Genomic DNA, 15,922 nt, shown 5'->3' on the forward strand with positions numbered 1-15,922 from the left:
CCACTTTCTGTTGTTATCCATTCATGGGCAGAGCCCGTGCAATCAGACAGCACCTGCCCTCAGGCTCCAGGGCTGGGGCAAGCAGGGCCCAGTGGGCTTAGAGGCTCTGCACTGCTCTTAGCACCATTGAGTTTCAAGTTTCAGTCCTCTTGAGATCCTCTTTGCTTATTAAGAACCCAACAGAAAAAAATATGGGTGAGGAAAGTATAAAACTTCTGTCAGGGATCTAATTTTGTTTCTCTGGATTCTGTAGGTCAAAGTTTCAAAATTCAGCTTCAAAATAATTTCTAATATGTAAATGCTGAAAATTCATGTCATGTCATTTTTCTCTCTAGCCTCATGACTTAATCCTATGTAATAAATGCCAGATGATGATAACTGATAAATTCTTTTCTCTCTTTTTCTTAAACAGGCCCCATGGCCAATGTGGGGCTTGAACTTACCACCCTGAGATTAAGTCTTGTGCTCTATTAAATGAGCCAGCCAGGTGCCCTGTAACTGATAAAATCTTACAATGAGCACAATCCACTGCAGGGAAAGCAATTCTATTAACATCTGGGCTCTGTATTCAGTAGCAAAACCAAAATCCCAGAATATCAGATATCCCAAATATCAGAGATCTCCATTTTGTTGGTTCCTTAGATTCCCACCTTAAGGCTTTGAAATGGTAACATCTCATCCTATGTAGGATGTGAATATTAAAAAGTTTTCATTTTCTGACAGGAATTATGTTACTGAACACACAGAGGAGAATCTCCTTATATAATGCAAAAGTTACTAGAAAATAAAAATAGAATGGTGACATTTTGGCAATATCATCCAAGTTCAGCTTCCAAAAGTCAAATAGATGCTGTCCTGTTCCCTTTATTGATCTGGATGAAACTTCAATGTACATTATGACCAACAAATTGTTTCTAACACCATCCTGCTATTTAATCTTATTTTTATCTGAAAATTCATCTTTTAAAAAAAAAAAAAACAACACTGGGTGCCTGGGTGGCTCAGTGGGTTAAGCCTCTGCCTAGGGCTCAGGTCATGGTCTCAGAGTCCTGGGATCAAGGCCTGAATCAGGTTCTCTGCTTCCCCAGCTCTCTGCCTACTTGCGATCTCTCTCTCCTATCAAATAAATAAATAAAATCTTTTTTTAAAAAAGTCTCAAAACAGCAACAACAACAACATTGCCATTCTTAAGCTGCTTATAAAGTAAAAAGAGATACAGCACTCTTAGTTCACTTCTGTGAGATCCTTAACTCAGATTTTTCCCTAATGCTGAAGTATTTAGGCTCCTTCCTGGAAATAAAAAAGCACAAAGGCCACAATATGCTCTTCAATAACTTAGGTTTCTTGTGTGTTCGTGCATGCATGTGTATGTGTATTCTCCCACAAGATGGATCATAAATGGTCTATTTTTTTTTCTTTATGTAGACCTCAGGTGTATAGAACTAGATTAATCATAATCCCTGGTTCATAACGCAGTCTCATTTATGGCAAGCTCTTTGTTTGGAAATTTAATTAGTTACTTTAACCTTGTCAAAAGTAAACTATAAATAAGACCCTGACAATAATTTCTAACCATAGTCACTGCCACCTTTATCCCCTCCTCTCCCTGCTTCCCTGACCCTCAAAATTAACATATTCAATCACGTTCATCATTCCTTTGCTTTTCTTTTTATAGTATTTTCCTGTATCTATTAGTAATCCTTACATTTTTATTTTTTATATTAATTTTTAAAGGATATTTTAGTTTTAATGGAATATTACAAAAAGAAAGCTTGTGTTTGCAAGGATATGGATGGAACTAGAGGGTAGGTTATTATGCTAAGCAAAATAAGTCAGAGAAAGACAAATACCATATGAATTCACTCACATGCAGAATTTAAGAAACAAAACAGATGAACATAGGGGAAAGGATGGAAAAATAAGATGAAAATTGAGAGAGAGGCAAACTGTAAGACACCAAACTCTAGGAAACAGAGGGTTGCTGGAGGGGAAGTGGTGGGGGAGGGATAATTGAGTGACAAGCACTAAGGAGGACGACTGATGTAATGAGCACTGGGTGTTATATGCAACTGATGAATCACTAAATTCTACCTCTGAAATAACAAAAAAAGGGGGGGTATTTTAGTTTTATAAAAAGGTTATCATGCAGAGTGAGATCTTTTCATGGCTTATTTTTTTCCCTAGTCTCATCTACAATGTTACATACCTTTGTGGTTTATTCTGCTGTATATAACAATTTGTTGTTTTGCTTTTTAAATATCTGTTATCCCACTGATGGGCACTTGGGTTGTTTCTGGGTTTTGGCTATCGTGAACAAATACTGCTATGAATTTGTATACATACCCCCTGCTGTACATATATAAAAGATTCTCTTGGGAATGCTAAGAGTAGAACTGTAAGGTTATGAAGTATGTGAATAATCAACCTAAATAGATAATGCCAGACGGTAAGCTGAAGTGGTTAGTTACATCAACTTATACTCCTCTCAGTAAAACATAAAAAGATCCTCTTATTTCTTGCCAATGGGGAATGGGTATGAAAAGATTTCTCACTGCGGTCCTAATTCACATTTCTCTAATGTTTCATCTAATGATGTTTATCATCTCTTCACACATTTATTGGCCATGTGAGTGTTCTCTTCTGTAAAATACACATTCATATATTTTGCCCAGTGTTAGACTGAGTTTTTGTGCTTTTCTCACTGATTTGTAGAGTTCATTATAAGTCCTTGACATAGGATTTTTCATGTGTGTATATTCTAACTTCTCCTACTGTGTCATTTGTCTTTTCACTTTATTATGTAACTTGATTTTTTAAAAATGTCTGTTTATGAAGTCCAATTTATCAGTATTCTTATAATCACTGCTTTCTGTATTAAACTCTGCTATACCCAGGACCAAAAACTCTTTGCTATACCTATTCACCTATACCTTCTATTAACAGCTTTTAATTTTTTTGTTATTTAAATCCTTAATTGAACTAGAATCAAATTTTCTAAATAGTATGAAGCAAGGTTCCACTGGTATTTATTTTAAAATCAAGAATATTAAAAATCAAGTTTTAATTACCTATAAATAAAAATATTCTGTTTTTATAGGATAATCTGGGAACTTCTAAATAGTCTGGAATTAACCTCTTACAATAAACACCTAGAAAACTGGGCAAAACATAGGAAATGACTATTTTTAGACACTAGACAACCAGCAACTAAGAACTGTGATCCCTGAGAAAAGGGAAATAAACAAGATGACCTCTACCATAACCTAGGCTTTCTAGGTTCTGGTTTCTCCTGAAATGGGGGTCAGACGGGGCATCCAGTGAAGTTGGGGCATCCAACTTCACTGAGTTGTGGAGACAGAAACTAGAGTTCAGGGAGGCCAAAGCAGCTAGGATTTGTAGGACAGAGTACACAAGAGGGGGGAGCAAAAGAGAGACAGAGCTCTAGAAATCCCCTTGATTTTGTATAGGATCCCCTTGAATTCTGGCCAAATAGCAATTTGAGGAAAGAACTATTACCAGGGTAAGCTGTAAAAATAATTTACTAGAGTTCAAAGAGCATCTGTAATCATTTGACTTCCCTCCAGCCAGAACAAAGAGACCTCCCTTGAATCTCCATGACATTCAAAAGAACTCAAAAGGGCCATGCTTTAGGAGTAGAGCTAAATTAGCTCTAGAGTAGAAAAGCTACTCTAGGCTTACCCTAAAAGAGCTTAAAAACCTGAAAAAGGATCAAAGTAATGTATAAGTAACTTAACTGCATGCCAGCAGAAAGAAAGAAAGAAAGAAAGGAAGGAAGAAAGAAAAGAAAGAAAAGAACAGAACCCATCATTCTTTAAAGGAATATAACAAAATCTAACATACTGTCACATTAAATTAACAAGGTGCAAAACCCCATCAAAAATTACTAGACATATGAAGAAGCATGAAAATTTGATCTAAAACCAGAAGAAAACTCAGTCAATAGAAACAGACTCAGATACGACAGAAACAAGTAGTAGCAGACAAATACATTAAGTAGTTATCATTGGCTGCTTCTGTTTAAGATTTAGGAAGTAAATCTTAAATAAGTAATACTGCTCTAGATATAAGAGATTTCCCATGCACTTGGAAGTCTTTTTCATGCGCCTCTTGAAAGAAAGACAGACCAGAGTCAGAGCAGGACACTAGAAATGGGCTACTGTGGCAGCTTAGGCATGACAGAGGTGCTTAGCAAAAAAAAACACAATGCCCCACCTACATCCCCTAAACCCTTATCTTCTATCATTAAGCAAAAGCCTTAAGCCCTTGGGGGGGATAGCCGGCATATTCTCTCATTCAGAGGGCACTGGCAAAGATCCACTGCTTCTGGGGAAAAACTAAAATGAAAAACCCTTTACTCCCTACTCCTGGTGAGAGGCAGGAAACCATCTTAGACCCAAATTCCTATACTGATACTAAGTAGAGCTCTGCTACAGCTAGAGAAGGGACAAGAAACTCTTCCAAGACTAACCACAGATACAAGGCAGAGTTTAGCTATGATAAGGAAGAAGGGCAGAAAAACTAAAAAAGTCTTGCTCCCAAGATACAGGCATAGACCCTGTCTGAGACAGAAGTTGGACCAGATAACACAGAACTCCCACTATAAATCTAGCCTAAATAAAAAGCACGAGCAGTCTGTCAGAGGGGGATAGGCAAAGATAGAGAGAACTTGTCTGTGGTATAGGCAACGCAGGGGAAGCTAAAAGTTGAGAGGGCAGGGAGAGCAGAACACAGAAAAACAGAACTTCTGACCCCAGCCCGTACTCTAAGCACAAAGCAGCCTATATTATTAGAGAGATTCGAAGCCTATGGAACAATAAAGGTACCAAAAGCCAAAACAACACCCAAACTGAGCCTGACTGACTCAATCCCCTGATGAAGACATGTGCTTATTTTCAGGTTCAAATATTATTTACGTTGGTCTCTATTTTTTTCTACACATGATACTTGGTACTCAATCATGTATTACAGGGCAAAAAAGTAAGAAAGAAAAACACTTATGGCAAGAGATAAGGCAATCTCAGAGATAGCTAAATGTCAAAACTATCAGGCACCTTAAATAACTATGATTCATACATTAAAAGATGTCATGGAAAAGGCAGACAACATGTGTAAATAGATGGGGAATTTCAGGGGAAATGATAGAAATAAAAACATGGTATCAGAGAAGAAGAATTTCTCTGACAAGCTCAATAGTAGGCTGGACACAGCTGAGGAAATAATCAGTGAACTTGAATACAGGGTAACAAAAACAATCTAAAGCAAAAAAAGAAAAAAAAAGGAAGGAAGAAAGAAAAAGAAAACAATAGAACATCCAAAAGCTTAGGACAGTATCAAACAGTCTAGCATACAAGTAATTGGATCTCAGAAGGACAAGACAAAAAGAACACAGCTAAAGAAATATTTAATGACATACTGGCTGACAATTTTTGAAAAATAATAAGATATCAAACCACAAATCTATAAAATTTAGAAAACCCAAGCAGGATAAACACCAAGAAAGACTTAACTTTGAAGTTAAAAAACTCTGACGGTAACTGTAAGGGGTTAAAACATTACATCTTAGAGAAGAACAAAAGCTGAAATAATCAGGTCTCTCACTTGTCATCAGACACTATTCAGGCCAGTATATACAGGAGTCACATTTTTAAGATTTTTTTTTTTTGACAGATCACAAGTAGGCAGAGAGACAGGCAGAGAGGGGGGTGGGGGAAGCAGGGTCCCTGCTAAGCAGAGAGCCTGACGTGGGGCTCAATCCTAGGATCCCAGGATCATGATCCCAGCCGAAGGCAGAGGCTTTAACCCGCTGAGCCACCCAGTTGCCCCAGGGGTCACATTTTTAAAGTACTGAAAGAAAAAAACCCATCAACTCAGAATCTTACACCAGATAAAAATATTCTTTCAAACATAAAGGTGAAATAAAGACTTTTTCAGACCAACTAAAACTAAGAAAATTCATTGCCAGAAGATCTGCACTATAAGAACATTAAAGAAAATTATTTAGGCAGAAGGAAAAGGATATCAGATGGAAACTGAATTTATACAAATGAATGAAGGATACCATAAATGGTAAATACGTAATTAAATTATTATAAAAGAGCTCTTTCCTGGGGCGCCTGAGTGCCTCAGTCGTTTATAAGCATCTGCCTTCAGCTCAGGTCATGATCCTAGAGTCCTGGGATTGAGCTCCAGGCATCGGGGACCCTGCTCAGCAGGAAGCCTGCTTCTCCCTCCCACTCCCCCAACTTGCGTTCCCTCTCTTGCTGTCTCTCTATCAAATAAATAAACCTTAAAAAAAAAAAAAAAAAACTTCCTGCTGAACAGGGAGGACCCTTTCCTTATTTTTCATTTCTTGAATTATCTAAAGCAAAGATAACAAAGTAACATGGAATTTATAACACATATAGAGGTAAAATGTATGACAACAACAGCACAAAGGATGACAGAAAGAAATGATATATACTGTTGTAAACGTCTTTTATTATACGAGAAGTAATATTGAATTATTTAAAGGTAGTACTTATAAAGATATATATTAAAAACCTGGAACAACACACATACTCAAAACAGCATTATTCACAACAACCAAAAAGTAGAAATAACCCAAATGTCCATCAACTGAAGAAGAGATAAATTAAATATGGCATTTCCAAACAATGGAATGTTACTTGGCCGATACATGCTACAACATGGATAAACCCTTGAACACATATAATTTTCATTTATGTGGAAAGTCTAGAATAGGCAAACCTATAGAGACAAAAAGATCTATAGGGAGATGAGAGATAGGGAAAATGCTGCCTTTCTGAGAGGATGAAAATGTTCTAAAACTAACTGTGGTAATGGCTCTGTGAACTAAGAACCACTGAATTATATACACTTAAGTTGTACAATTGCTGGTATGTAAATCACACCTTAATAAAGTTATTACAAAAACAGAGTTAAAACTATAAAACCTTTACAAGAAAACAAAAGATTTGTGTCCTTCTGTTAGGCAACTGTCTTAGAATATAAATTATCCATAAATGAACAAAACAGACAAACTCAACTTCATCAAAATGTAAAACTTCTGTTCTTTGAAAGATACTGCTAAAAATAAAAAGAATGTCCTTCAACGGATGAATGGATAAAGATGTGATCCATATATACAATGGAGTATGACTCAGCCATCAGAAAGGATGAATACCTACCATTTGCATCAAAATGGATGGAACTGGAAGGGATTATACTAAGTGAAATAAGTCAAGCAGAGAAAGACAATCATCATACATTTCACTCCTATGTGGAACAGAAGGAATAGCACAGAGGACCACAGGGGAAGAGAGGAAAACTGCATGGGAGGAAATCAGACAAACCATGAGAGACACTGGACTCTGGGAACTTGAGGGTCACAGAGGGAGAGGGGTTGGGGGATAGGGTAACCAGGTGATGAGTATTAAGGAGACACGTGGGGGTGATGAACACTGGGTGTTATACACAACTAATCAAATGTTGAACACTACATCAAAAACTAATAATGTACTATATGCTGGTTAATTGAACATATGACAAAAAATTTTAAAAATAAAAATAAAGGGTGCCTGGGTGGCTTAGTTGGGTTAAGCAACTGCCTTCGGCCCAGGTCATGATCCTGAAGTCCCACGATCAAGCCCGTATAAGCCTCCCTGTTCAGCAGGGAGTGTGTTTCTCCCTCTGACCCTATCCCCTCTCATGCTTTCTCTCAAATAAATAAAATCTTTTAAATAAGTAAAAATTTTTAAAAAGGCAAGCCACAGCCTGGGAAAAATACTTTACAAAACACCTCTCTGATAAAGGACTCCAAATACATAAAGAGCTCTTAGCAACAAAATAAGGGGTGCCTGGGTGGCTCAGTGGGTTGAGCCGCTGCCTTCAGCTCCGGTGTGATCTCAGGGTCCTGGGATGGAGTCCCATGTCAGGCTCTCTGCTCAGCGGGGGGCCTGCTTCCCTTCCTCTCTCTCTGCCTGCTTCTCTGCCTACTTGGGATCTCTGTCTGTCAAATAAATAAATAAAATCTTTAAAAAAAAAGAAGATAAAAAACTTAAGTTTTAAAATGGGAGGTGGGGCGCCTGGGTGGCTCAGTGGATTAAAGCCTCTGCCTTCGGCTCAGGTCATGATCTCAGGGTCCTGGGATCGAGTCCCGCATCGGGCTCTCTGCTCAGCAGGGAGCCTGCTTCCCTCTCTCTCTCTCTGCCTGCCTCTCTGCCTACTTGTGATCTCTGTCAAATAAACAAATAAAATCTTTAAAAAAAAAAAAGAAAGAAAGAAAGAGTGAACATGAGAGAATGAGTGGGGGCAGGGGTAGAGGAAGAGGGAGAAGCGGACTTCTCCCTGAGCATGGAGCTGATCACAGTGCTCCATCCCAGGACGCTGAGATCATGACCTCAGCTACCCAGGTGCTCCTCCCATTTTATTTTTATTTTTATTATTTTTAAAATATTTTATTTATTTATGTGATAGATCACAAGTAGGCAGAGAGGCAGGCAGAGAGAGAGAGAGGGAAGCAGGCTCCCTGCTGAGCAGAGAGCCCGATGCGGGACTCGATCCCAGGACCCTGAGATCATGACCTGAGCCGAAGGCAGCAGCCCAACCCACTGAGCCACCCAGGCGCCCTCATGTTCACTCCTTCTAATAAATAAAATCTTTTTTTTAAAGATGGGGGAAAAAGTTGAACAATTCAACAATGAAAATGTAAGAATGGCCACTAAGGACATGAAAATAAGCTCCGGGGTGGTTCATCGGGTTAAGCATCTGCCTTTGGCTCAGGTCATGATCCCGGGGTCCTGGGATCAAGCCCCACACCGGGCTCCCTGATCAGCAGGGGAGTCTGCTTCTCCCTCTCCCTCCCCTCACTCCTGTTCCCTCTCTTGCTCCTCTCAAAAAAATAAATAAAATCTTTGGGGGAAAAAAAAAAAGATTAGGGGCACCTGGGTGGCCCAGTCAGTTAAGCATCTGACTTCTGCTCAGGTCATGATCCTGGGGTCCTGGGATTGAGCCTTGCATGGGTTTCCCTGCTCAGTGGGGAGTCTGCTTGTCCTTCTCCCTGTCCCCCTCTCTCTCTCCGCCCCCCAACTTGTGCTCGTGCTCTCCCTCAAATAGATAAATAAAAACTTCAAAGGAGGGCACCTGGGTGACTCAGTAAGTTAAAGCCTCTGCCTTCCGCTCAAGTCATGATCCCAGGGTCCTGGTATCAAGTCCTGCATCCGGCTCTCTGCTCAGCAGGGAGCCTGCTTCCTCCTCTCTCTCTGCCTGCCTCTCTGCCTACTTGTGGTCTCTGTCCGTCAAATAAATAAATAAAATCTTAAAAAAAAAAAAATTCAAAGGGAAAAAAAGATTAAACTTTCATTTACAATATGACCGTGCAATTCCACTTCTAGCTACTCAAGAGAAATTAAAATATACATCTACATAAAGCCCCATATATTAATGTTATTTCATGGTTTAGTCATAATAGCCCCAAACTGGAAACAACCCAAACATGCATCAAAAAGCCACTGGAAAAACAAATTGTAGTAAATTTATTCAATTAAAAATTAACTGCAATTAAAAGGAACAAATTACTGATATATGCAACATGTATCAATCTTTTAAAAAAATGAACAAAATGAACAAAGCCAGATACCCAAAACTACTTATTTTATGACTATATATATATATATATATATAATATTATTATATGATTTCACTTATTTGACATTGAGAAAAGGCAAAATATACTAACAGGAAGCTCATCAGTGGTCGACAGGGGTGGTGTTATAAGGAGAGGACTGACTGCAAAGGGTTACCAGGGAACTTTCTGGGGTGGTGAAAATGTTCTGTATCTTGATTGTGATGATGGTGATTGTAAAACTATGTACATTTATCCAAACTCATGAAAATGAACATTTAACCTGGGTGAATGTTAATGTTGGTAAATTATGCTCAGTAATATCGATTTTCTTAAAATGGATAATTAGTAGTTTCATTCCTTTTCTAAAGTCTACAGAGGTTCCAAAGTTCTCAGGTAATTCCCAAAAGGTCTCAACATCGAATCTGCTCTACTTTTAAGAGCTGACCTTGATTTCTACTTTTTACATGCCTTGTGATTCAAAGTATAGTACCTCCAAAACACAAAACTCTAAACTTTGTGAGTAAGGCTTTGAGAATCCGTAGACCAGGCTGACATAAACTGTGCTGTGCTATATGGATTACCATCACCAGCTAAATTAAAGATGCAGTTGAACACTATTTGATCCTTCTGAACTTTTCTGGCTTCTCTGCTTGCTTTTCTCCACTAAAAAGAATTTACCATAAATGTCCTGTGGCTCATTCCTACACAGGGAATAAATCCCAGTTTCAGAGACTACATCTTTAGTCAGCAGTTCACCTTGAAACACATATGGTCTGTTTGCCAATATCTAACAGAACACACTGCACTTTCTACAAAGAATAATGAATTTCTCATTATTTCAACACTCCCCAAATAATCAAAGGCAAATAAAGCATACCTCAATCAAGAGAAAAAATAAGTATATTGGGCTACCAGCCCCTATCAGGTTTTGAGGAACAAGCAAGGCACTCAAAAAAGAGGCTGGCACATATCACCCAGAACTCAAGATGGGCGTTCCTGCACATCTACAACAGTAACAGGTTGACAATATATAGAACAGTGCATGAGAACTGTAGTCAGAGTATACTTAGGACCTTGCGGAAAACCCAAGTTAATCATTCAACCAGGATCTCCAAAGAAAAGGAAAAAGAACAAGAGGTAGAAAGGAGTGCAGGGCATTTGTAGGTTCTGATGTGGACAAATTCTGTATTACTCAAATGTTTTAGAAAACACCATCTTTTGAAATTAACCTTGCTCTATAGCTCTACAGAGTCAACAATAAGTGAGAGACTGCTATTAGCAAAGATATATGGCAACCAATAAACGAACAAACAAGTCAACGAAACCCACTTAAACATGTTTAAGTAGACCAGAATGCAAACTTAAAACTGTCTGGAAAGACAGTGGAATTATATTTAAACAGAAATAGAAATCCTCTCCATTACCGTACTTTACTCCCTGCAAAAATCATAATCAGTATCTTTTATTTATGTATGAACCCATCTTGCTGGTAGACAAACTAATCAAAGTTGTGGTGATTACTTCTAATGCTCTAATATATATCATAAATGACAAGATCGAGGGGAAATAAAAGCTAAATGTTTTGAGGATTGAGTTGAGCTGACACTCACCACAAACTTCTCACCATTCTGCTCCACATGTTTGTATGTGGGGACCGATATGGGTACTGCTTGCTTTTCTGTGTAATCATAAAATGATTGTCCCAACGAGTCGTCACTGGGATCTAGGTTATCTGCCTCATGTGGAGGTACAGATAACACTGTCAAGATCAATTCCTTCTCGCCTGCTCGGATCAGGTCCACCACCTGCTTGTGTGTCGCCCCCTCAACATTCACGCCGTTCCTAAGGGGAAAAAGGGAAAAAGAAATCCCATAAACCAGAAGGGTCCAAACACCTTGTAACTCCACCCTCCTGCCCCCGCTGTCACGCAGTATGAACCATAAAATCAAGATTAATTTGGTTCCAGAAAAGCTGTTATTATTTTTATAAATCATACATGAAAAAGTATTTGTGAACTTATGGCAGGGAGAAAAAATGGAAACAGGTGAGAGGGCCTGCCCTTCCTCTATGCTAGAATCCCACACAGAGCTTCAGGAAAAACACATGGTGAAGCTGCAGAGGAAACAAAGCTTTCAAAGCCAATTTCCTCATCCTAACCAAGCATGTATACAGTACATTCAAAACACCTTTTAATAATACTGCCATTTGAACTCTACTTAGTTCTTTTTAAACCTCCTAAAATTTCTGTAAGAAGAAATTTTTTTTACAAAATGCATTCCTTTAACTTGTAAAGACTCAAAAGTATGACTTAAAATAATTTATATTTATATCTGATTCTATCCCGTAACTCCAAATCAGTCAATTTAATTTTCCTTTATACCAAGTTTCATCACCTTGGGAGTTAAGTGGTATATATTTTCATATAAATAATTTCTTTTATCACTTGGTTTTTAATAAAAAGGCAATTTTGAAATTTCATTATCTGAACCAACTTTTGTCCTCCCAATTACATCAATTATTCTCTCTTAGCATTCTATCTACTCTTCTTTCTGCTCTGTGCTATCTCACTTAAAGCCCTGTGTCGTCAGCTCAAACTAAAAGAACCTACATCTAAAGTTATATAGTAAATCAACCTACTCATTCTCCTCCCTGCTTCATTGCATAAGAAGGCTGCAACTAGGAAAAGTACAAGGTTTGAAAGAACAATAATTTTGCCAGAAAGATGCTGAGTGTCACAAAACTCACTCAGCAAAGTGAGTTTTGTGAACTACCTTTCTACGATGCTGACCCTGCCTGCTGTCTCAGCAAAAACCACAAGGCAGCTAGCTGAGCTGGAGGTTCCCTCCATGGCTATCTCCCAAGAGTTAAGAAATAGACACCTGGCCTTACTCAGTGTGATAAAAGCTTATCTACAACCCTTTAGAGGTATGCTCTTTTTCAGTTCCAAACCATTAGGATTTTTCCTTCCTGAAAATGATGTTAAATTTAGTAACAAGCTTTCCACAAACTTTCCAGTCACTTGAACTGTCTCTGTCAAAGTCTGGTATCTGAAACATCCATTTATATAAACAGAACAGGCAAGAGATCACCCTGCTAAACCTCCTTCCTTTTGGGTTTAACAATCTAATCAGTAAATTCAGCACTCTAGACCTTTCACAACCTAAAGTCTAACTTATACACACACAAAAAATTCAGTAATTTTACAATTGGCTAGCTATAGAAAAAATAAAAGCACCCCTTCCACTGATAGAAATTTGGGCTTTTAAGATTTGGATCAGGTCAAACTAGTAATCAAAAAAATGATCAACTCTCATCACAGAGCCAGAGGGTAAAACAGAGAGAAAATGAGCTTTGAAGCTATGGGTTCAAATTTTTGGCCCTACCTTCAGTGCAGGCACTTGTCTTAACTAAGTCATTTAACCTTTCTTAGCATTGTTTTCTGCATCTGTAAAATGGGGACAATAATAAGCCCCTAAAAGGATTCTTGTGAGGATTACTGTAATGAAACATGTAACTCGCTAGGAACACCACCTGAATACTTGCACTAGAATGAAGTATTGTGGGGTTCCTGGGTGGCTCAGTGGATTAAGCCGCTGCCTTAACCTGCCTTTGGCTCAGGTCATGATCCCAGGGTCCTGGGATGGAGCCCCGAATCGGCCTCTCTGCTCAGCGGGGAGCCTGCTTCCCCCTCTCTCTCTGCCTGACTCTCTGCATCTGTGTGATCTCTCTGTCAAATAAATAAATAAAATCTTTAAAAAAAAAAAAGAACAAAGTATTGCATCGCTGTTGAAGAAATGTTGGTTGAAGAAGAAATGGAAACCTAAAGTTGGGAATTGTCAAAGGATTTCATCTAATCCTAGCCTTATCAATAGTTCTACAAACATGTTTTGCTGGTAGAAAAAATTGAAAAGAGCAAAAATTTAGAAATCAACATAGAGAACTTCATCTACCCTTAGGAATCTTAGCTTATTCATGAATACCCTTAAAAAATTTTTTTTAACAAAGTAGGGAAAACTCACTTTAGAGACTGAACACCTTGGATACTAAAACAAGATTTTACGTTAGTATAAGCAATTTTATGAAACACACATTTATGAAAAAAGTTTAACTACTAAAATCTTATTTTTCAGCTCCCCATTTTTTTCTCCTTTAAGGTATCTTTAATCTGGGGTATTCTGTCAATAGGCTGTGAGTTGGTGAACACCTATATCATTTGTCTGTAAAACTATATTTGTGCATATATGTATTTTTCACCGTGAGTATGGGGTCCACTGCTTCCACTGGCTTTAAAAGTTCTTAACCTTTAGGGGCACCTGGGTGGCTCAGTGGGTTAAGCCACTGCCTTCGGCTCAGGTCATGATCTCAGAGTCCTGGGATGGAGTCCCTCATCGGGCTCTCTGCTCAGCAGGGAGCCTGCTTCCCTCTCTCTCTCTCTCTCTGGCTGCCTCTCCATCTACTTGTGATTTCTCTCTGTCAAATTAATAAATAAAATCTTTAAAAAAAAAAAGTTCTTAACCTTTAAAAGTTCTTAACCAAAAAGGTGAAGAACTACTGCTTTCAATGCATATTTCCACCATCCATTCAGTTTTTACATTAAAATACACTTTTCCTGGGTCACTCAAAAAACAAGCCCTGAAAGTCATCTGGGAAACTGCAGTAGGGCTTATTCCAAGAGCCAGGGAGCAAGAGAGCTTGCTTATGTTTCAATTCTTTATCAGAAAGACCAAGCTTCAAATTGGCTATCAACCTAAAAACCTCTTTTAAAAAATTAAATAAATAAAGACAGGAACGAACTACCACTGTCACATTCTAAACACACTTGCTAATGTTTATTTGGTTCTACTAAAAATGGAAGGTTATACATTCCACAATTTAATACAAGGCTGGAAATTCCTTCATTCTTCAGAGAATGAAATGAGGTCAGTAAAAACCCCAGGATGTTTAATTTCAAAAAGGATCCTCCCTCCTCAAAAATTAAGAGGACTCTGCAATTATAAAAATGTTTATGATACCCTCTTTTCCACAAGAATACCACCATATTAAGCTCAAAGTGTGGCCCAATTTGGACAATTCTAAAGACATAAATGTAAACTATAAATTCTGCAATAAAGGAAATTTCCAGCAGTTGACTTCTGGTTCAAAGCATGGGTTTTAGAGTCAGAGAGACTTGGCTTTGGGTAACACTTGTGCCATTTAACAGATGAGACACTGCTAAATTATTCAATCTCACTGAACCTCAGTTTCCTAACCCATAAAATTGTGCTAATAATACCTAGCTAACAGAATGAGAACTAAAATGAGATAAAGCTCTAGAAGACGGTAACTACTCAATAAATGACAGCTATTCATGTGATAGTATTTGTATCAGTTGGGCAAGCAGGTTAGTAGCATTTTGGCCTCCTGATGACACAAATCCTTTCTATCACCAATCTCCCTTGCCTGTCTTCTGCCTTTGTAATAAAATGTAGCTGGAATTCATCTGAAAATAAATGATTGAGCTCTCAACCTACGCTGACTCATCACAAGAAGGGAATCACCTTCATAATATCACTGCATCAGAGAAACACCTAGTCCTATACCACACAAAAGTAATTACTGCCCAATGGGTCCCACTCATCTACGTTCTTCCACAAAGAAAGGGAACAGCTCAACCACACTATCAAAACATTTTCAGCAGGTATTTGATTAAACAAATTCAGCAAAATGTTAATTATAAAATTTAGGTGGTGGGTATGCAGGTATTCACTGTGCATTACCTTCAACTTTTCTGTATGCTTGAAATTTTTCATAATAAAGCATAAGGGAAAAAAAGGCCAGTAAAAATCTCCAACAATCCACAAATTTTGTTTCTCTGGGTAATCAGATATACCTACAATGTATACTTTGTGTTTTCAGCATTATAAAAATATACCTAATAATTTTAATAAAATTCTCATTTTTTACATAAGACCAAAATCTGGCCCAATCAGGCCTTTAGCTAGCTAACGGGAGTGGCTTTATTTATTTATTTGACAGAAAAAGAGTGCACAATAGGCAGAGCAGCAGTCAGAGGGAGAAGGAGAAGCCGTTTTCCCACTGAGCAGGGAGCCCCATGCTAGGCTTGATCCCAGGACTCTAGGATCCTAACCTGAGCTGAAGGCAGATGCTTAACCAACTAAGCCACCCAGGTGCGTGGCTTTAGATAAGACTTCGGTTCAACTAAAGTAAGCCAACAGGGGAAATTGTAAAGCTAATATAAACACTCTGAAAAGCAAGGGGGAAACGCTCTAAATAGTC

The 15,922-nt window shown here is 38.2% G+C and overlaps 1 protein-coding gene across 1 annotated transcript in view; it reads right to left on the reverse strand.

Annotated features, from left to right (window-relative positions):
- SNX27 (sorting nexin 27) overlaps positions 1 to 15,922 on the reverse strand; it is a 66,415-nt gene that overhangs the window by 30,274 nt on the left and 20,219 nt on the right. The window contains exon 2 of the mRNA XM_045083070.1: positions 11,257 to 11,488. Within this exon, the coding sequence (XP_044939005.1) occupies positions 11,257 to 11,488 (232 nt within the window). The remainder of the gene's footprint in view (positions 1 to 11,256; positions 11,489 to 15,922) is intronic.

This window comes from Mustela putorius, unplaced genomic scaffold (genome assembly GCF_011764305.1).
Source record: "Mustela putorius furo isolate JIRA1106 unplaced genomic scaffold, ASM1176430v1.1 tig00000695_pilon_pilon_pilon, whole genome shotgun sequence".
Taxonomy (NCBI): Eukaryota; Metazoa; Chordata; class Mammalia; order Carnivora; family Mustelidae; genus Mustela; species Mustela putorius.